Source organism: Salmo trutta, chromosome 34 (genome assembly GCF_901001165.1).
Source record: "Salmo trutta chromosome 34, fSalTru1.1, whole genome shotgun sequence".
In the NCBI taxonomy this organism is placed as follows: Eukaryota; Metazoa; Chordata; class Actinopteri; order Salmoniformes; family Salmonidae; genus Salmo; species Salmo trutta.
Genome location: NC_042990.1, coordinates 3,642,109 through 3,665,219, shown reverse-complemented (window position 1 = coordinate 3,665,219; position 23,111 = coordinate 3,642,109). Strand labels below are relative to the sequence as shown.

Below are 23,111 nucleotides of genomic sequence, written 5' to 3'. Positions count from 1 at the left end.
TTAGATATTGAATATTGCAATTTCTCATGAGGCATTTTGCACCGCCATCTTCAGTCTGCCATCTCTGTCCCTCTAGTGTCACAGTATTACTTTAGTCACCTGTGTAATGATCATACTTCTTAATCAGTTTATTGATATGCCACCCCTGTCAGGTGGATGGATTATCTTGGTAAAGGAGAAATGCTCACTAACAGGGATGTAAACTAATTTGTGCACAACATTTTTGAGAAATAAGCTTTTCGTGCATATGGAACATTTCTGGGATCTTTTATTTCAGCTCCTGAAACATGGGACCAACACTTTAGATGTTGTATTTATTTTTTTGTTCAGTATAGTTTGTGAAAATATGGAAATGTTTCATGTCATTGGGAAGATCTTTACAATATGCATTGTATATTTGGACCCATCCAAATATAGTTATCATATCGTTCATATCACATCTCCAGAACATAAACGGTGTTCATTATTGAGTAGCCTACCATGTAACTTCCTGCTGTGGTCATTTCGATCTTCCCCTCGAAAGGACCCCATGTGATGCCCACAGGAAGTGCCTGGCGAGAACGTGTCTGCCACTCTGTACCGTCATAGAGAATCTCCAGCTCTCCTATAAAACAGAGCACAATCTGTATTTAGATGATTTATTAACATTCAATCATGGCTCAGCTTGAGTTCATAATTCTTTAATAAAAACTGTTTTCTACTCCATATTATCTTAATGAGGCACCACACCACTGCAGTAGCATTTTCAGTCAAAGAGAGTACTAGTGTATGATCGTATCTTTTTTTCTAAGAGTGTAACAAAGACTATCTAGAACCTTAGGGTTCTTCAGCTGTCCCCATGGGAGATACCTTTGAAGAACCCTTTTTGGTTCTAGGTAGAACCCTTTTGGTTTCAATGTAGAAGCCTTTCTACAGTTATTCTACTGGGAACATAGGTAGAGAACATTTATCACAAGGTCCCTTCAGTGTATTTCAGGATTACTTCCTTCCCCATCATACTGAACACCACCACCACTATCACCATCATCACTGAGCCCCTCTTCCCTCTGCAGTCAATTAACAGATCATAAACTTCACTAAAGCGACTCTCCCTAGCTTCGATCCTTGATGACCTAGTTGTCTCTTTGATTAGGCTTTAGCCCCAGCAGTTTGACAGCCAACAGATAGAGTGGATTAAGCCTCTTTGTCCATCCGGTTTTGATGTGAATAGTGGAGGAGAGTGTTGGGAGTTGAGACGGAATTTCAAATACCTGAGGGCTATTGGCTACTGGCAAGCGGATTATCTTTTCTAGCCCTATTCCTAACCATGATCTTGGAGATGATAGTTTCTTCCGTCTATTTTCGTTGGACTCTTTGATGAAGCCTAAACTCTGACCCGAAAGAGCGTTGGATATTATTGACAATTTCAATTTATTTTGGGAACATCCTCAGCTCTTAAAAAGGGACAGGTTGCACCCAAACAGGAGAGGAACTAGGATGCTGAGTGCTAATATCGAAGAGGTACTACAAAAATGACGGGATATCAGTCCTTGCCGGCAACAGGTAACCATCATTGACTCTTGTTTTAATCCACGTCCTCATTCTAAGGCATAGGCCTAATGGTTCAGTTCTAGGCAATCTTGTACTGTATCTATTCCAATTCAAGCCTACCACATGACATTTTCTAATATTTTCTAAATGTACTTGCTAAACATGGCATGTACGTATTTGAAACTCCCTCTGATCTGAAATCCAACACCTGCGGCATTGGATTGATTCACGTAAATGCCATAAATTGTATTTAGAAAATGTATTTTATTGTAAATCTGGCTTCTCAAATGAAGGTGGACATGGTTATAACTGAACCTTGGCTAAAGAAGTCTACGACAGACTCTGATTTGTCTTTGATTGATTATAATGTTTTTAGATCTGACAGAGTTGGCAGAGGAGGGGGTATTGCCATATACATAAAGAGCAACTTAAATGTTTCTGTATCCATTACACCCTCTGTCCCTAAGCAATTTGAATGTCTTGTCTTAAATGGCCCTTGGTAATAATGCCCATCTGACGCTAGCGGGAATTTATCACCATCCTTCGGCCTCCTTATGTGCTATTAACAAATTGTCTGACCTGCAGACTAACTATGCTACATCCGAATAATTAACAGTGGGTGGTCTTATTCTGGATTGGTTGATGCCAGTATCTGATCAGCTGAAAGATATTTGAATTGAGCTAAATCTAACTCAGCTGATAACTACTCGCCTCAACTTGAAAGACTCTCTTAGATATTATTCTAACACCAGTCTCAACGTCAACAGTGAAGAGGCGACTCCGGGATGCTGGCCTTCTAGGCAGAGTTGCAAAGAAAAAGCCATATCTCAGACTGGACATTAAAAAGAAAAGATTAAGATGGGCAAAAGAACACAATCACTGGACAGAGGAACTCTGTCTAGAAGGCCAGCATCCCGGAGTCGCCTCTTCACTTTGACGTTGAGACTGGTGTTTTGCTGGTACTATTTAATGAAGCTGCCAGTTGAGGACTTGTGAGGCATCTGTTTCTCAAACTAGACCCTCTAATGTACTTCTCCTCTTGCTCAGTTGTGCACCGGGGCCTCCCACTCCTCTTTCTATTCTGGTTATAGACAGTTTGCGCTGTTCTGTGAAGGGAGTAGTACACAGCGTTGTACCAGATCTTCAGTTTCTTGGCAATTTCTTGCATGGAATAGCCGTCATTTCTCAGAACAAGAATAGACTGACGACTTTCAGAAAAAGTTATTTGTTTCTGGACATTTTGAGCCTGTAATCGAACCCACAAATGCTGATGCTCCAGATACTCAACTAGTCTAAAGAAGGCCAGTTTTATTGCTTCTTTAATCAGGACTATAGTTTTCAGCGGTGCTAACATAATTGCAAAGGGTTTCCTAATGATCAATTAGCCTTTTAAAATGATAAACTTGGATTAGCTAACACAATGTGCCATTGGAACAAAGGAGTGATGGTTGCTGATAATGGGCCTCGGTACGCCTATGTAGATATTCCATTAAAAATCTGCCATTTCCAGCTACAATAGTCATTTGCAACATTAACAATATCTACACTGTATTTCTGATCAATTTGATGTTATTTTAATGGACTAAAAAAATATGCGTTTCTTTCAAAAACAAGGACATTTCTAAGTGACCCCAAACTTTTGAACGGTAGTGTAATTATTCAGACCCTTTGCTATGAGACTTGAGATTGAGCTCAGGTGCATCCTGTTTCAATTGATCAACCTTGAGATGTTTCTACAACTTCATTGGAGTCCACCTGTGGTAAATTCAATTGATTGGACATGATTTGGAAAGGCACAAATCTGTCTATATAAGGTTCCACAGTGCATGTCAGAGCAAAAACGAAGCAATGAGGTCGAAGGAACTGTCCATAGAGCTCCGAGACAGGATTGTGTCGAGGCACAGATCTGGGGAAGGGTACCAAAAAATCTTCTGCAGCATTGAAGGTTCCCAAGAACACAGTGGCCTCCGTCATTCTTAAATTTAAGAAGTTTGGAACCACCAAGACCCTTCTTAGAGTTGAGATAGCGGGAGAAAAGGGCCTTGGTCAGGGAGGTGACCAAGCATCACGTCTGAAGGAAACCTGGCACCATACCTACGGTGAAGCATGATGGTGGCAGCATCACGCGATGGTTCACCTTCCAACTGGACAACGACCCTAAGCACACAGCCAAGACAACGCAGGAGTGGCTTCGGGACAAGTCTCTGAATGTCCTTGAGTGCCCAGACTTGAACCCGATCGAACATCTCCGGAGAGACCTGAAAATAGCTGTGCAGCGACACTTTCCATCCAACCTGACAGAGATTGAGAGAATCTGCAGAGAAGAATGGGAGAAACTCCCCAAAAACAGGTGTGCCAAGCTTGTAGCCCCATACCCAAGAAGATTTGAGGCTGTAATTGCTGCCAAAGGTGCTTCAATAAAGTACTGAGTGAAGGGTATGAATAATTATTTAAATGTGATATTTCAGTTTTTTCTTTTTAATACATTTGCAACTGTTTCTAAAAACCTGTTTGTGCTTTGTTATTATGGGTATTGTGTGTAGATTGATGAGGAAAAAACAACAATTTTAGAATGAGGCTGTAACGTAACAATGTGGAAAAAGTCAAGGGGTCTGAATACTTTTCGAATGCAGTGTACTTTATTTTCATTTCAACCATGTGATGTACAGTACCAGTCAAAGGTTTGGACACATCTACTCATTCAAAGGTTTTCTTTATTTTTACTATTTTCTACATTGTAGAAAAATTGTGAAGAAATCAAAACTAACACATATGGAATCATGTGGTAACCAAAAAATGTTAAACAAATCCAAATATTTTAGATTCTTCAATGTTGCCACTCTTTGCCTTGGTGACAGCTTTGCACACTCTTGGCATTCTCTCAACCAGCTTCACCTGGAATGCTTTTCCAAAAGCCTTGAAGGAGTGCCCACATATGTGACCCGTTTCTGGAAACTAGGCATATGTCGCGGGTCACTACTTCTCAGGAGAGCCGTTTGAACGTAAACTTTTTTTTAATCAAAATGCATTTTTGGGTAGAAATGCCTTTTCGAACATGTGAACTTTCATGTGCCTTAATAACAAACTTGTATGCCATCTGTAAAATATGAATGAAAGTGTTCAATTATGAGCCTAGTTGGTTTAGCCAAAGAAAAGTCAGCAACCTTCCCGCTATCCATGATTGGCTGAGATAATGTGTTGGCTGGATATGCCGAGAGATGAGTTTGGATTGGTCTGCCATATAGCACGCTTCTGTCAGTATGTCTAGGTAATCCTGTCTAACACTGCTTTTTTAAAATGTATCGTGTATTAAAACTGCATTAGTTTTGCTCTCAACTTTCTGGAGGACTGGGTTTTTAAATCCGTGGAATTCGAGTATGATAGCTAAGGAGATGGACAAAACAACTGTCTCCAGATTACATCTCAAACTAAGGGCAAACATGGCATCCGACAGGAGATGCGTCCAACCATGAATGTGGGTAAGAGAGTCTAGATAGCTACATTTTCAGATATTACACATTTCTAATTATGACAGAAAGAGCCATTTGCTTGGCTAGCTATAGCCTAATGTTAGCTAGCTAACGTTGAACCTGGTTGGTAAGCTACCTGCAGATTCATGCAGGGTTGTAACGTCATGAGTTGTGATTATGGTTCATTGTTTACCTAGCTAGCTAGCTAGCTAACGTTAGCTGGTTGGCTCGCTAGCTAACATTATGTGTATGACCTTATTATTCATATCTCAGAGCTATTTGCTTAGCTAGCTATAGCCTAATATTAGCTAACATTGAACCTGGTTGGTTAGCTACCTGCAGATTCATGCAGAATAGTAACGTCATGAGTTGTGATTATGGTTCATTGTTTACTTACCTAGCTAGCTAGCTACATGTCTTAACAAAAGACTCCACTATGCAAGTAACCATTTCGGGTGCGTTCGTAAATTCAGTCTGGCCATCTACTCTGATTTCAGAGCACTCTCGTCTGAGTGTGCTAGAGGGCGCATAATAACTGATGAATTTACGAAAGCTCTATACCCGTTGAATATGACCGATGTCAGTAAACATCAGTAAACATCGGCCAGAGGGTCTGGTGTGCGCTCTGAATGCGAAACGCTCTGAATTTACAAACTGACAATCTGACGGCACAGTTGCAGTCACCAACACTCTGGATAACATAACAGCCTTACCAGCTCTGCTAGGGCGAGTAATGTTCAGTGAGCTGTTCTCTCTCACGTAGAAGTCTGGAAGTAGCTAGCAAGTTAGCTTGGGTGCTGTTGTTAGTACATTCGGATCAACCCTTAATGAGATGGGTGGGGCTAAAGCTTAAGAGGGTATGAACAATGTTGAATGGGTGTAGACAAAGAAGGGCTCTCCAATAGTAGTACCAAAACATTCAAAGGCCATTTTCTCAAAAGTGAGTTTACAAGTTAATCAACTTTCAAAGAAAAATTACTTTCCCATTGTTCCTAAACTACATTTGAGCCGTTCAGTCACATATGCTGAGCACTTGTTGGCTGTTTTTCCTTCACTCTGCGGTCTAACTCATCCCAAACCATCTCAATTGGGTTGAGGTCAGGTGATTGTGGAGGCCAGGTCATCTGATGCAGCACTTACACAGCCTGGAGGTGTGTTGGGTCATTGTCCTGTTGAAAAACAAATGATAGTCCCACTAAGAGCAAACCAGATGGAATGGGGTATCACTGCACAATGCTGTGGTAACCATGCTGGTTAAGTGTGCCTTGAATTCTAAATAAATCAACAACAGTGTCACCAGCAAAGCACCAACACACCATTTTTAAATGTTTTATTTAACAAGGCAAGTCACTTAAGAACATATTCTTATTTACAATGACGGCCTACCCCGGACAACACTGGGCCACCCTATGGGACTCCCGATCACGGCCGGTTGTGATACAGCCTGGGATCAAACCAGGGTCTGTAGTGACACCTCTAGCACTAAGATGAAGTGCCTTAGACCACTGTGCCACTCGGGAGCCCTAACCATCACACCTTCTCCTCCATGCTCACGGTGGAAACCACACATGCGGAGATCACCTGTTCACCTACTCTGCTTCTCACAAAGGACAGATTTGCACCAGTCTAATGTTTATTGCTCGTGTTTCTTGACCCAAGTAAGTCTCTTTTTATTATTGGTGTCCTTTAGTAGTAGTTCCTTTGCAGCAATTCGAAGGCCTGATTGACGTGGTCTCCTCTGAATAGTTGATGTTGAGATGTGTCTGTTACTTGAACTCTGAAGCATTTATTTGGGCTGCAATTTGGCTGGTAAGGCTGGTAACTCTAATGAGCTTATCCTCTGCAACAGAGGTAACTGGGTCTTCCTTTCCTGTGGCGGTCCTCATGTTAGCCAGTTTCATCATAGTGCTTGATGCTTTTTGCGACTGTACTTGAAGAAACGTTCAAAGTTCTTGACATTTTCCGGAGTGACTGACCTTCATGTCTTAAAGTAATGGAGTGCCGCTTCTCTTTGATTATTTGAGCTGTTAATATGGACTTGTTTTTTACTAAATAGGGCAATCTTCTGTATACCACCCCTACCTTGTCACAACACAACTGGTTGGCTCAAACGCATTAGAAGGAAAGAAATTCCACAAATTAACTTTTAATAAGGCACACCTGTTAATTGAAATGCATTCCAGGTGACTACCTCATGAAGCTGGTTGAGAGAATGCCAAGAGTGTACAAAGCTGTCATCAAGGCAAAGGGTGGCTACTTTGAAGAATCTCACATATAGAATATATTTTGATTTGTTCAACACTTTTTTGGTTACTACATTATTCCATATGTGTTATTTCATAGTTATGATGTCTTCACTTTTTTTCTACAATGTAGAAAATAGTAAAAAATAAAGAAAAACCTTTGAATGAGTAGGTGTGTCAACTTTTGACTGGTATTGTATATGATGTATTAAATACCTTGCTAAAGATCAATGTAAAACAAAAATCCACAGGAGCTGATTCACTTGACCCCTTCTACTACAGCTTTCAGCCCCACTTATTGTTGAACCTATATTTTTAACTTAACAATTGATACTGGGTTTATCCCTTAGATTTGGAAAGTGGCACATGTCATCCCCCTACATAAGGGTGGAGATCCTTCTGACTTAGATAATTACTGGCCAATCTCCAAGTTATCAGAATCCCTGACCAAATCCCTTTTTAACTTCTCACTCTATTCTAAACATGCACTGTTTCAGACACTATGCTTGTTTTAGATGGTGTTAAATTGACTAAATCATAAAAAACATTGTGCTGCCTTATTTATAGATCTTTCCAAGGCATTCGACACCATTGACCATTCCCTACTAATTCAAAAACTGTCTGAAATGGGCCTGGATAAGGAGTCTTGCAAATGGTTTAAGACCTACACTGTATTTGACAAACAGGATGGTGTCAAGTCTAGTTTCCTTGATATTACGAAAGGTGCACCGCAGGGGTAGATTTTGGGACCTGTTCTCTTTACTATTTATATAAATAATGTTGGTCTATATATTAAATCCTGTAATATACATCTGTATGCAGCTGATATGGTTATGTATGATATTGCACTGACTGTTGACCAAGCTGATTTTGTTACTTTACATGAAGGCAATGTTGATTTAAAACTTGTACTTAATGCAGGCCACACTAAATATATGTTATTCTCTAATTCACAGAAAAATTTGTCAGATGGGCTACATATTCACTCATTGCATGGTTCTCAAATCGAGCGGATTCCCGCCTATAAAGATCTGGACGTTTAGATTGATTAAGATCTAACATTTAAAAAACATACTGATGAGCTAGTTAAAAAGTTAAGATTTAAAGGTGCACTATGTAGAAAAATTCTAATTTGCCTAATTTCAGTTTATGTGACAAAACAAGCAAGTGTAGTGGAGAGAATGATTGTACCATCTAAACAGCTGTGAAATATCTTTTCCATATCCAAAAATAAAGTAGTTTCAGCTGTTTTGAAACTGATGTAAAAGACGCTAAAACAAAAATTAAGAAAGTGAAGTATAGAAATAGTGCACATAGAACAGCTCTACCGTTTTACACTTGCTTTCAATGAGAATGACATATCTATAACTCACATTTCTATGTGAATTTGGTCGGGTAACCAAAAAGTTACATATTGCAGCTTTAAAGTGGGCTTAATTTTTGGAAATAGGTCTTGCCTCTCCATGAACAGCAGGAAGCAGAGTGTACTGTACATTTTTCTGCCAGTTCTTGACTATGGTGATAGTTAAACCTTTGGATGCTGTCTACCATAGCGCCCTGCATACCCACTTCATTACTCCCTTCTTGTTTACAAAGCTTGGCTCCACAAGCTTCTAACATACCTCATTTCCCTGTTGAAATATAAAAACATTGTGATACCAAACCCGTTCGCAGGGTGGGTTAACTCTTAAGGTCCCACTTGTCTCCACAAAGTTTAGTGAACCCACCTTTAAATTTAACGCACCACAGTTATGGAATATCTTACAAAACAAATGACACCTGGATTCCCTGGTGCCGATAGGGTAGTTTAAAACTCTGTTATTAAATGAGTTCACTGAATTGTGCATTTATTTCAATTGATTATTATAACTTGTTGTAATAACCTGATGTAATGTATTTTTAGCTGTCTTGTAGTTTTTATATCTTTTTGTTGTATTGATGGACTTTTTCGGGACACCATTGTAAATGAGACACTGGTCTCAATTGGGGTCCCCTGAATAAATAAAAGTTAATACAAAATAAAATAAAAATCACCCAGTTTCAGGAGTATTTTTTGAAAATGCTCTAGGAGATCAACCAAATAGAAAGGCTGACGAACCTAAGTCTCTGGCTCAGTGTGATCAGGAGTAGTTTTTTCTTCGTGACTAAGAACTTGGATTACAGAGAGGCAGGGAGTTCCTGATTGAGCGGCCCACTGGTCTTGTTAAATTCAATGAGCACTGAGCATACCCGTAAAAACATCACGGAATACATAAATCCAATACTCCAATATCCATTAAAAATATCTTCAAGTCTGTCACGCAACGCACATTTCCCCCTCTCTCTCTGTCTCTCTCTTTCTCTCCCCCTCCCTCTCTCTCTCTCTTTCTCTCCCCCTCCCTTTCTCTCTCAAATTAAATTTCTCTCTCTCTGATGACTTTCTCTGTTAAAAAAATACAATTAATTTAAGTTTGGTTTTGGGGGGAACATTGGGGGCTCGGGAGATTTACAGAACATTTTAAACTCTGTTTTCATTTTTCTGTCTCCCTCTCATCTTACTGCACCGCTCCCCCACATCAGTAATCCAATACACAGGCTTCTATTGTGCTGAGATGAGAGGCTGGCCTCCTCCACTGCTGGGGACCTGATGCACCTCGCTCCCTCTCTCTCTCTCACACTCCCCTCAGTCCCTCTCTTGCTCTCTCTACAGCGTAATCTGTGAGGGACTTAAAGGGACCTTATCTCCAGGCTCTACTGCTTCATTTCATGCTTGATTTACTTTAATTTGTCTGATAGGGCACAAGGATTTGGAGAAAGCCCATCTTTGGCTTAGGAGAGGAAGTGAGAGGAAAAAAAACACATTTCTCAGGCACATTGTCGCAGGTTTTTTACTTCTCCCTCTCTCTCTCTGTCTAGATTTCATGGAGAAGGGAATGATCTTGCTGCTGTGGTGCAGTAGTCTGTTTGAGTGCGTTGGGGGTTTCAAGCTGTTGGAGAATAAAGAGGTTGTAGGGTGTGGAGTGATTTTCTGATGTGCTGCAGCACAGTGATGGATGTGTTAAGTCCTCTCACAGTCGTACTGTTAGACCGTGTACAGCCCCTGCTGATGGTTCAGGGCTGACCAACCACAAGCTCAAGACTCAGATATACAGTGATATAATCACCCCAATCACCCCAACATTAAAGAAAAGGTTGTGTTCTCTGTGGACTGAAATCCCAATTCCACAACCGGTCTAGAACCATCTAAATAGCCAATTCCCCAAAACACTAATGCAATAATTAAAATATGCATCTTCATATTAAATCCCTCTATATCCAATTGGGAGAATGTGATATGGAGTTGATAAAAATAAATATAAACAGGCCTATAAATGAGCTCAAATAAATAAATAACAATATTAATGATACAATGTATTCCTTGATTGACCTCCATACTTCCTCAGTAACCTGTGTATGTTTCCTCTGGCCCAACAGGCTTTCTTTTCCTCCCACACACATTTTATTTGACTATTATCAGAAAGCTTACATTTCACTCCCCTGGCCTTCCTGTTAAACCCCTGTGGGGTAGGGAGCATCGCTGCTCGGGTCAAGCCTTTCTAGTTCTATTCTTCCTTTAGATATGCCACTCTCCCCCATTTACAAACACTGAAGGCACTTTCCATTCCATTGACAGACTTGAATTCAAACATCCAAACTCAAGCAGTCGTCCGCTCCCTCAATCACTTGAAGAGAAATGGACTACTTCTAATCTTTTTAAGAAACATTTGTGTGTTGAAAATGCCTAACCACTTGTATAATCTATTTAAATACACTTAAAACAAACATACCCCATGTCACGTCCTGGCCAGTATAAGGGTTAATTAGTATTGTAGTTTGGTCAGGACGTGGCAGAGGGTATTTGTTTTATGTGGTTCTGGGTGTTGTATGAGTTAGGAGGGCATTTGATTTAGTATTCCGGGGTTTTGGGCACTGGGTGAGTTTCATGAATTCTATGTTGAGTCTAGTGTGTCTGTTTCTATGTTTGGATTCATTGGGGTTGGGACTCTCAATTGAAGGCAGGTGTTGTCTATTTGCCTTTGATTGAGAGTCCCATATATGTGGGTGTGTTTGTGTTTGTCTTTTGTGGGAGATTGTTCTGTGTTTAGCCTTGTGCCTTACCAGACTGTTTTTGTTGATCGTTCGTGTTTTTTTTGTTATTTTTGTACGTTCATTTTGGAGTTTAATAAATGTTCAAAAAATGAACAACCGCATGCCTGCTGCGTTTTGGTCATCCTTCACCGACGACAAGCGTGACACCCCACCAGACACGCCACTATGGGTTTTTTCACGGTACCCAAACCAAAAACAGATTTAATGTGTCGCTCAGTTATGTATAGAGCCATGTCATCGTGGAATGCTCTGCCACCAGAGGTAACTCTCGCAAAAAGCAAGTTTAGCTTTAAAAAAAAAAGAAATAACATCTTGTATCACTGCGCATCTCGAATTTAACTGTACTGTATATATGAATATGTATACTGTGTAAATAGTATTTTTGTTGCCTCTTGGTGTCTATATAACTCTTCTTTTTTATTTAATGTAATATCTTATGTTGTTCTTCTCTATTAGTGTTCTGTACTTTATCATGTATTTGTTTGTTTGATCCAAATAAACTAAACTCACAAAAAATATAGGCTAACCTGACTGCGATAATTGAAATTCCCCTCAAGACACGGAATTGACTTAACAGCGGCTGTGTGAACGTTGATAAACAGACTGATGATCCAGCAACACGTCTTTATCCACGCCGAGGCTTTAATTACTGCCGAGTTGTTTGTTGAGGACATGATTAATATGCTGGAGAAAACCTCCTAATTGAATACCGCAACACTCCCACAATCAGTGAGTAACATGGCGTTTTGTTTTTTTGAAGATTAGAGGCCTTTATCATTATCGATATGAATATTATTATTAACAGCATTATTTGGTGTCTTAGTTAATTCGGCTGACAACCAGGTCCCTCCTCCTCCTCCCTCCCTCGTTCATCCACATAGTGAGAGATCCATCATTTAGACACTGCCTTTATAAACGAGACAAAGTGAGGGTCAGGTGGACAAGTGTGTTGATAATATTCACCAAGGAGGAATTGGAAGTATAGCGAGATATATAATACTAGATTGGCTTATGTTACGAATGACACTTTCCACACCTTTCAGATCGATACAGAAGCCTTTTCACATTCTGCATGTCAAAAGTCAATCTTTCTGTTCTTACACAGTAAATCAAGGATAGTTGAAATCACAGCCTTTAAAAAATGTGGGTTAAATTGAAGAGAGTGATACAATTCCTGGAGTTAGTGTTGATAACTGGAGTTCATTGAGACGGAGTAATTTTAACTCCATTAAGCGTAACCAGAGACAGGAAGCTAAATCTATGGAGTTATCCACAGATTTGTAGGGGCCTTATTGTCATATTTCCAAGCATGTTCTGTTACAGATTTATTTTTAATCTGTGTTTTGATTGTTTGCATTTGATTGTTAATTATCTTATGCCACACAAAGATAAGAAACATACAGATTGTATTAGTTTCGCAAAAATGTAAGTGGTTGGATTTAAAGCAACCGTTAGTGAGATAGTTATTCCAGTTTATGTAGTGTAGGTAGTCTTCATGGACTGGGATTCCTTCCCTACTCTGACAAGAATTCTAAACACAAGTTGTGAGTGATGTAACAGTGCTGGATATCTTCCTGCAAGTTGGCTTCCAACAGAGATTGAATATCACATTGCAAACCAACATAATGGAACACATTAAGACATTTTCAAATAAGGCTTCACACACTTAGAACTCAAAGGAAGTTGATTGTTAATTCAAAACAACACAAAAAAGTGTAAAATGGCAAGGGAGTTAAATTTAAGCGACTCTATGAGGGTTGGATATTCACTTAATTTAGTGTTGCTTTAACTCCAAAAAATATCAACACGGTGACAAGAGTAGTTTTAACACAAAACATGGGTGGGACCATATAAACCCCAAATAGTGTTACATTTGGAGTTGATTTAACTCTTGCTATTTAACTGAGTGCATTTCCAATATGGCACTTTCAAAAATACCTTTCAGATGTACACGTATACTATACAGTAGATGTGTCCTATATCCCTGACTTCATCACTTCACATAACTATCTCCTTTCAATAACACATTTCAGTTGTAGGACTATATACATGTACTATATATACAGTATTTAGACACATCCCTGGCTTCACCACATCACATACTGTAGTATATCAAAAGTAAAGAGACTGTCTCCCACTGTAGCTTCCTGCTCTTACATTTCCAATCCACTCTAGCCCAATGTGGCCGGGCTGGTCTCGCCACTGGTTTACACCCGCTTTGCTCTCCGCCAGTCCCCCTGTGAAAAGGCTTTAGGGACTCAATCATGGGGACTTTGATGTCGTCTGGAGCTGTAATGATTTAACATTGTTCCAGGGATTTCTCTAATCCAACACTGCCATTAAAATCCATTTTCCATCCCCATCCCTCCTCCGATCCTCCCAGGCCCTCGTTACTTGCTGCTGCATCCGTGTCGCTCCTCTGTCTCACTTTGTCTCCCTCTCTCTCTCTCATTATCCATCTCTCTCTCTACTCTCTCCCGAAATGTATTATTGGACTTATTATTGGACAGGATCAAATGTACATTTCTTGGCAGTTGTAAAAAGTTATATCCAAGTCAGAGTGGTTGGTGGTGATAATGAATGTTGGAAGTCAATTGAAACTGTATGCCTACAGGCGTATTATTATAAACTGATTATAGAATAGGTTTGTGATTATATAACGCATTTATATTTCACTGTTAGTAAGATGTAACGTTGACAGGACACCACAATTGAAATGACATTGAAGTAAAAAATCTCCATAAAAAAATGTCATATTTGTTTAAATTTCAAGATTCATATGTAAAATATATTGTTTCCCATCAGAGGAAAGTGTGTATATCAACCCTTTCATATACTGTAATTATTCCCTAAGCCAGTGGTTCTCAAACCTCTCCTTGGGGACCATCAGACATTTAACAATGTTGTTATAGCCCAGAACGAACTCACCTGATTCACCAAGTCAAGCGTTTCATGATTAGTTGACCATTTGAATCAGGTCTGCTAGCTGTGGAATAGTTAAAATACTTGGAATGGCTGGGGGTCCCACAGGAGAGGTTTTAAAAACCCTTCCCTAAGCAACCTCACCAAAAGAGCAGCAAAATCTTGGAGAAAAATACATATTTCTAAACGATCAGATAAAAGGCAGTGTAGCTCATTACTGACATGGACATGATTCTTTATCTCCTTTTAATCATGTTCTGCCCTGAAGGAGAGCAGAGAGAGAGAGAGGAGATACCACACTGACTGTAGTAATCTGGGACAAAGACTGAATGTCTGTCTGTGCTAGTAATATCACACTAGACAATGGCTACAAAACCATGAAAAGATATGAACCAGATATGCCAGATCCTTTACGTTTATGATTTGTGTTTGTTCCAGTTAATTAACCAACTCATAAGTCCACCACACCTTCAGCAAATTTTTAGGAAGTTGTGGTGGACTTATGAGTTGGTTAATTAATCGGAATAGTGTGTGTGTGTGGATGTGTGTGTGCGTGCGTGTTGTCTTACTTGGTCCGTCCCACTCTTCCTTGTTCTGTGGCCTTACTTCCGACTTCCCACTGTGTCCATCATCAACCTGTGATTTTGATTGGCCACCATCTTCTTCACCTGAGGAAGGATAATTCAGAGGTCAGCCTCACTCGGCAGCAAAGGGGACATCTAATGGTAACATCCACTTGGTTATTTTACAGTCAACCTGCTATTCATTTAGAAATGAAATGGTTATTACACAAATATATTTTGAAAAAAACTGTTGAAATATGAGTGCAAACTAAAGCATTAGCCGAGTCTATGCTATCTAATTGACGCTGTTCATACTGAGAATGAATGCAGCAAAAGAGAGAGAGAATGTGGTATAGACTTCACAAGTATGCAGCCTCAGGACATTGACATTAAGCTGTGCTCCTTGAGCAACAAACTGGAGTAAATGTCTGATGTGTGTTTATTACAATGCAGTAATGTAACAGTGATGTTCTGCGAAACTAACAGGAAAAGTTAAACATCAGTTGAATGAAGGACATGAGGAAGATGACAGAGATTTGCAAAACTACTGTACACAGCTGCTAGCCTGGTATTAATCTATTATTGGTTTAACTGTACTGATGTCTGCTAGAAGGAGTTTGTATTGTAAGGAAGGATGAAATGGAGTTAGCTTGGCTGGGCCTAGAAAAAATTAACTCTGTCTTTCTGTTTAGAATGAATGATAACCCTGATATTACAGTCGTAACTGTATGTGCCTGACTGGTCGACGTCTACATAAAGTATGAGACTGACTCCTCTACTGAAATTAGGTATGTCGGAAGCTTATGAAGCAGGGCTTTGTAAACAAAAAGAGTGTAATGATGTGATCTGCATGACTTTAAAAACGGCCAGCCAATGTTTTGGTAAAGAATGCAGTGATGAGTAATAAAACGGTCTCCTGTGATAAAACAAAGGGAGCTATGACAAACAGCATCCAGGGATTTAAGAGTAGAGGCAGCTGCAATTTCATAAATAGTATCACCATTATCAAAAACAGGTAGAAAGGTTGACTGCACAATCTGCTTCCTGCTGACTAGAGAGAGGCACCATCTGTTTCTATAAAAAAAGCCACTTTAAATCTTAGCTTCTTAACCAGCTCATTTGCATGCTTTTTTAACGTTAAATCATTGTCAATTCAAATACCAAGGTATTTGAATGCAGGGACTTGTTCGATTATAGAACCATCTGAGGAGTGAAGCTGCAAAACCGGACTGTGGCCATGACACAGCCAGGTCAGAAGTCAGAGCAATTGCATACATAGTAGTACACTATACAGTATATTCAAAAGTATGCTATTTCAGCCACACCCGTTGCTGACAGGTGTATAAAACCGAGCACACCGCCATGAAATCTCCATAGACGAATATTGGCAGTAGAATGGCCTTACTGAAGAGCTCATTGACTTTCAACGTGGCACCGTCATAGGATTCCACCTTTCCAACAAGTCAGTTTGTCAAATTTCTGCCCTGCTAGAGCTGCCCCGGTCAACTGTAAGGGCTGTTATTGTGAAGTGGAAACGTCTACGGGCAACAACGGCTCTGCCGCGAAGTGGTAGGCCACACAAGCTCACAGAACGGGACCACTGAGTGCTGAAGCGCGTAGGGCGTAAAATAGTCTGTCCTCGGTTGCAACGCTCACTACCGCTTTCCAAACTGCCTCTGGAAGCAATGTCAGCACTGTTCGTCGGGAGCTTCATGAAATTGGTTTTCATGGCCGAGCAGCCGCAAACAAGCCTAAGATCACCACACACAAGGTCAAGCGTGGCTGGAGTGGTGTAAAGCTCGCTGACATTGGACTCTGGAGGGGTGGAAACACGTTCTCTGGAGTGATGAATCACGCTTCACCATCTGGCAGTCCGAAGGACAAATCTAGGTTTGGCGGTTGCCAGGAGAACGCAACCTGCCCCAATGCATAGTACCAACTGTAAAGTTTGGTGGAGTAGGAATAATGGCCTGGGGCTCTTTTTCATTGTTCGGGGTAGGCCCCTTTGTTTCAGTGAAGGGAAATCTTAACGCTACAGCATACAATGACTTTCTAGGAGATTCTATGCTTCCAACTTTGTGGTAACAGTTTGGGGAAGGCCCTTTCCTGTTTAAGCATGACAATTCCCCCATGCACAAAGCGAGGTCCATACAGAAACGGTTTGTCGAGATCATGTGTAAGAACTTGACTGACCTGCAAAGAGACCTGACCTCAACCCCATCAAACACCTTTGGGATGAATTGACACGCCAACTGTGAGCCAGGCCTAATCGCCCAACAAAAGTCCCCGCAGTAATGTTCCAACATCTAGTGGAAAGCATTCCCAGCAGAGTGGAGTTTGTTATAGCAGGAAAGGGGGGGAACCAACTCCATATTAATGCCGATGATTTTGGAATGAGATGTTCGACGAGCAAGTGTCCACATACTTTTGGTCATTTAGTACACATGTAAATTAAATTAAATATATCAAATACAGACAAATATAATTTCCACCAGCACACACAATTACAAAAAAGCAGGTGGCCAAAACATTTTAAATTTCATTTGTAGCTAGAAGTAAATGCACTGAAACATTGTCCCTCTCATTCCTTAACAGAAAGAACAAAAGGAACGCATAATAATTAACTGCAACACCAATTTGAAAGATTTCCCTTTTGAAGATTTCTTCCTTGCAAGGCACTGTAGGTAGTTTATAAAGTTTGCTGTCTCCAAACTTCCTTGAACGCAGGAAATATTGAAATACATTTCAAGGGAAGATTCATCATTTTTAAATAACATATCTACCATTTAAACAGCAAGTGAATTTAAAAAGGCCTGGGGTTGTTGAATTCCAGTACGGGAGACGGCAGATATAATATCCTCCCCTCATTGACTCTGGAGCAGTGCGCAAATTAGCCTTGTGTGATCGTAAGGTGTGGCCAGGAGAAATTTGTGTAATTTAATTTCAGTTCAAAGAGCTAGTGATAGTATACTGTAGCTCGGGATGTTGAAACCCTGCGGTGATCATGTTGTTATTGACCTACTATGACTAATGAATTTGTTAGTAAAGAAGAGGTTTTTCTCAACATCGCACTTCTTGTTGGAATTGTATTCTAGAATGAAAAGGAAAAGAATGATCCTCCAGCAACGGAGAATGATGGGGGTGGTGTGGCGAGACAGAGAGAAAGAAAGAGAGGAGAGAAAGAGAGTGAAGGATTGACAGATTCACTCTAGGTGGGTGTTACTGGAGATGTTGAAGAGGGGAATGGAAGATGGTTGTGTTTAAGGTTGTTCGTTGTTCCTTCTTTGGGTATTGGTACTAAAGCCAACTAACGGCCAGTCCCATCAGTTAGATCTTGACAGTATAAAACTTCTGTGCATTTTTCTAGACATTTTGCAGGATAATAAAACAAAAACTTTGACGACAATTTATTTCCTTATTGGTTAGACTTTTTCAAAAGAGTGCCATGGATCATCCCTACAGGCTCTGGGCCATGGATCATCACTGGAGGCTCCGTGCCATGGATTATCACTGGAGGCTTCGTGCCATGGATCATCACTACAGGCTTCGGGCCATGGATCATCACTGGAGGCTTCATGCCATGGATCATCACTGGAGGCTTCGTGCCATGGAACATCACTGGAGGCTTCGTGCCATGGAACATCACTGGAGGCTTCGTGCCATGGATCATCACTGGAGGCTTCGTACGTGGAGCCGGAACAGGTCTCACCAGACTGGGGAGACGCACTGGAGGCCGGGTGCGCGGAGCTGGCACAGGATATACTGGGCCGTGGAGGCGCACTGGAGGTCTGGAGCGTAGGACTGGCACAACCCATCCTGGATGGATGCTCATTTTAGCCCGGCAAGTGCGGGGCGCTGGCACAGGACAAACTGGGCTGTGAAGGCGCACTGGCGACAGTGCGTAGAGCTGGCGCAGGATATCTTGGACCGAGGAGACGCACCGGAGACCAGGAGCGCTGAGCCGGCACAATCCGTCCTGGCTGAATGCTCACTTTAGCCCGGCAAATGCGGGGCGCAGGCAACAAGCGCACCGGGCTTTGAATGCACACCGGAGATACAGTGCGCATCACCACATACCACGGTGCCTGACTGTTCACACGCTCCCCACGGTAAGCACGGGGAGTTGGCTCAGGTCTCAACCCTGACTCCGCCAAGCTCCCTGTGCCCCCCCCCCCCCAAATGTTTTGGTGAGCTGCCTCTCGGGCTTCCGTTGTTGCCGTGCTATTTCCTCGTAACGTCACTGTTCTGCTCTCGCTGCTTCTATCGCCTCCTTTGGACGGCGATACTCCCCGGCCTGCCTCCAGGGTCCTTTCCCGTCTAGGATTTCCTCCCAGGTCCATTCATCCTGACCACGCTGCTTGGTCTTTTGGGGGTGGTTAGTTCTGTAATGGCTGTTGTCGGAATGAGACCAAAGCACAGCGTGGAAAGAATTCATTATGTTTTATTTTCACCAAAAAAACACAAACAAAAATAACAAGAAAATGAAACGAAAGCACACAGTTCTGTCAGGTACAGATACGAAACAGAAAACAACTAACCACAAAACACAGGTGGGAAAAGGCTGCCTAAGTATGATTCCCAATCAGAGACAACGATAGACAGCTGCCTCTGATTAGGAACCATACTCGGCCAAAAACAAAGAAATAGACAACATGGAATGCCCACCCCACATCACACCCTGACCTAACCAAATAGAGACATAAAACGTCTCTCTAAGGTCAGGGCGTGACAGTTCTCATCCATAGAGTCTTCATAAGACAGCACCTCTTTCTCCTCTAATTCACAAAACTTCTGGCCCCCTTCCACACCAACTTCCAAAAGGAGGGGGAGAGAGAACAAAATAGAGAGAGATCGAGAGAGTGAGAAAATTCAACATACCAATTAGGATCTAGTCAAAAATACTTGAATCAGTTATAGGACCCATTGCCCTTTATGGTTGTGAGGTCTGGGGTCCGCTCACCAACCAATAATTCACAAAACGGCTCACCCAATTGAGACTCTGCATTCAGAATTCTGCAAAAATATCCTCAGTGTACAACGTAAAACACTAAATTGTCACGGATCCCTCCGGAACTGTCATTACGCACACTAATTGTTTAAATGTGCCCTTTGGTTTCCATTAGGCTGTCGATTATTGTTCCAATGTCCGTTGGTCGTGTGAGTACCTGTGCTGTGTTTTGGCTTTCGTGACGCTTATATTGTGCAGATGAGTACGGGTCTTACCCCGGTGTATTTATTCAAGGTATTCCTCGCTCTTTTTTGGGGTTTCAACCCTGTGTTTTGTATACGTGTTTGTCCCCGTGTTTGTACATGCCACGCTGTAATTTGGGTGAAAAAAAATAAAAATATTATGCATTCCTGCACCTGTCTCCCGATCCCTTTATACCAATGTGACACAAATAATGCATGCAGAGCAAAATTTGGCTGATACCCGCTAATGATCAAAATCCAGAAAAGAGCCGTTAAATTCTACAACCACCTAAAAGGAAGCGATTCCCAAACCTTCCATTACAAAGCCATCACCTAAAGAGAGATGAGCCTGGAGAAGAGTCCCCTAAGCAAGCTGGTCCTGGAGCTCTGTTCACAAACACAAACAGACCCCACAGAGCACCAGGATAGCAACTCAATTAGACCTAACCAAATCATGAGAAAACAAAGATATAATTACTTGAAACATTGGAAAGAATTAACAAAAAAACGGCAAACGAGAATGATATTTGGCCCTAAACAGAGAGTACACAGTGGCAGAATACCTGACCACTGTGACTTAAGGAATGCTTTGACTATGTACAGACTCAGTGAGCAGAGCCTTGCTATTGAGAGGCCGCTGTCGGCAGACCTGGCTCTCAAGAGAAGACAGGCTATGTGCACACTGCCCACAAAATGAGGTGGAAACTGAGCTGCACTTCCAAACCTCCTGCCAAATGTATGACCATATTAAATACAGATATTTCCCTCAGATTACACAGACCCACAAAGAATTTGAAAACAAACACAATTTTGATTAACTCCCATATCTATTGGTGTGTCAACACAGCAGCAAGATTTGTGACTTGTTGCCACAAGAAAAGGACAACCAGTGAAGAGCAAACACCATTGTAAATACAACCCATATTTGTTTATTTATTTTTCCTTTTGTGCTTTAACTATTTGCACATAATATGACATTTGAAATGTCTTTATTCTTTTGGAACTTTTGTGAGTTTTTTATTGTTTATTACACTTTTTGTTTATCTATTTCACATACTTTGGCAACGTAAACATATGTTTCCCATGCTATTAAAGCCCCTTAAATTGAATTGAGGGAGCGAGAGAGAGAGAGAGATGACAGTCAGTTCAAGCATTCCCAAAATAAGATGTCCACATCAATGATCAATACAGCTGCCTTCACAAAGGTCTTCCCTCTTCTCAGACAGAGATTAGACTAGAATAATAGAAAACATTTTTATCAAGAGCGAAATAGATTGATACAATCAATAGGTTCTACTTCACTCTGCTTTTAAATTCTGAATAAAAGCATATTCTACACAACAAAGTGGTTATTCCACAGTGAGCAAAACAGGAACTGATCCAAAAAGCCTAAGGTTGCACTGCAGGGCTATTCACAAAAGCAAAAGCAAGCCACTGAAGGTAGTCAGAACATAACACACTTTTTTATCTGCCAGTACAATGTTGATTTTTTTTCATTTACTCCTGGATGCCTTTGGGAAGTTCATTTTTCCCCCTATTTGATTAATTTTCCTCCCCTCCACACAATTGTACTCCTTTAAATCCCAATGATTCATTATTGCTCCGAGCTATGCAAATTCTTTAAAATTTGTATATTCCTGTTTTTGCTTTAATCAGGGGTGGTGAAGGAATCGCGGCTACCTACCTGCCTGAATGAATTAGTTCAGGACATTTCACCTTTGAAATACTGTATGACATTTTTTCAAGTAATTTGAAACTTTGCATATTTACATTAGAATTTATGTTCTTGGAGTCTGACTGAGGATACATGAGGTTTAAAGAGAATATTATTGGTTTTGCACTACAAACGTATTGTTTGTGGTGTGTGTGTGTGTGTGTGTGTGTGCGTGCGTGCGTGCCTGCGTGCGTGCCTGCGTGCGTGTTCTTCTAGTTTTATCGCACCTGGACTACTTTTCAGTCGTGTAGAGCCATGACATAGAGCCATGACTACAAGGACATCTATTCCACATCTATTCCAAAGAGTAGAATCAGATTTAAAAATCAGATAAAAATACACCTTATGGAACAGCGGGGACTGTGAAGAGACACACACAGGCACAGACACACATACACATGACAAGACACGAACTCTACACACGTACACATGGATGTTTTATTGTAAATACTGTATGTGATTGTGGAGTAGTGGCCTGAGGGAACACACTAAATGCATTGTGTAAAGTGCTAGGAAATGTAATGTCATGTAAAATTTTAAACTAAATATAACTGATAATGTTGCTGGACCCCAGGATGGGGATCCTTAATAAATAAATACAAATATCCTTGTGGGGACCTTCAATCCCCAAAAGTCGCCACAAGGATAGTAACACAAGGAAAAGTATCCCTCGTGTGGACATTTCCCACATCCCTATACGGGCAAAGGCTATTTTAAGCTTAGGGGTTAGGGTTAAATTAGCATCATGCAAGAGGTTAGTGGTTAGGTTTATGGTTAGGGTTACGGATTAGGGTAAGGGTTAAGTTAGTGTTAGGGGTTAGGGAAAAAAGGATTTTGAATGGAAATACATTTTAGGTCCCCACAAGGATAGAAGAATATAACGTGTGTATGTGTGTCTGTGTGTGCACGCACACATGTGTGTGAGTGTGTGTGCATGCATGCTTGCGTGTGAATATGTTTGTGCATGCATGTACACATGCATGTGTGTGCTCTTAAGCCTTGTTCACACTGCAGGCCTTAATGCTCAAATCAGTTTTGAACAGTAAGGCCTTTTGTGTGTGTATAGACAGAAGTCATTTGCTGACATGGCTAAGCTAGTTGTCAAAGTAACGATGGGTGTGTGCACAGTGGTGTAGGCTGATTGGTGGTGGTGCTCGTGCTTCCTATCACTCAGAAGTTATGCAGCAAGCTAAGGTGACAACAATGCCTGCCATTGACATTTCCCAGTTGCTTTGAATGTTCAAAATCATAGTGTAAGATCACTTTTAAAGCCTGAATGGATAAGATGATCCAACTTTCAAAACGAGTCCTTTCTGGCTAGCCACTGTAGTCAAATACAGTATATACAGTA

The 23,111-nt window shown here is 40.9% G+C and overlaps 1 protein-coding gene across 2 annotated transcripts in view; it reads right to left on the bottom strand.

The window, feature by feature from the left end:
• zfpm2b (zinc finger protein, FOG family member 2b) overlaps positions 1-23,111 on the bottom strand; it is a 102,606-nt gene that overhangs the window by 63,111 nt on the left and 16,384 nt on the right. The window contains exons 2-3 of one of the 2 annotated variants that reach the window (XM_029731327.1): positions 14,863-14,961; positions 480-604 (exon numbers count right to left, since the gene is read on the bottom strand). In XM_029731327.1, coding sequence (XP_029587187.1) covers positions 480-604; positions 14,863-14,961 — 224 coding nt within the window. Of the gene's footprint in view, positions 1-479; positions 605-14,862; positions 14,962-23,111 lie in introns of those variants that run through there. The other variant, XM_029731328.1, reaches the window with a different exon arrangement.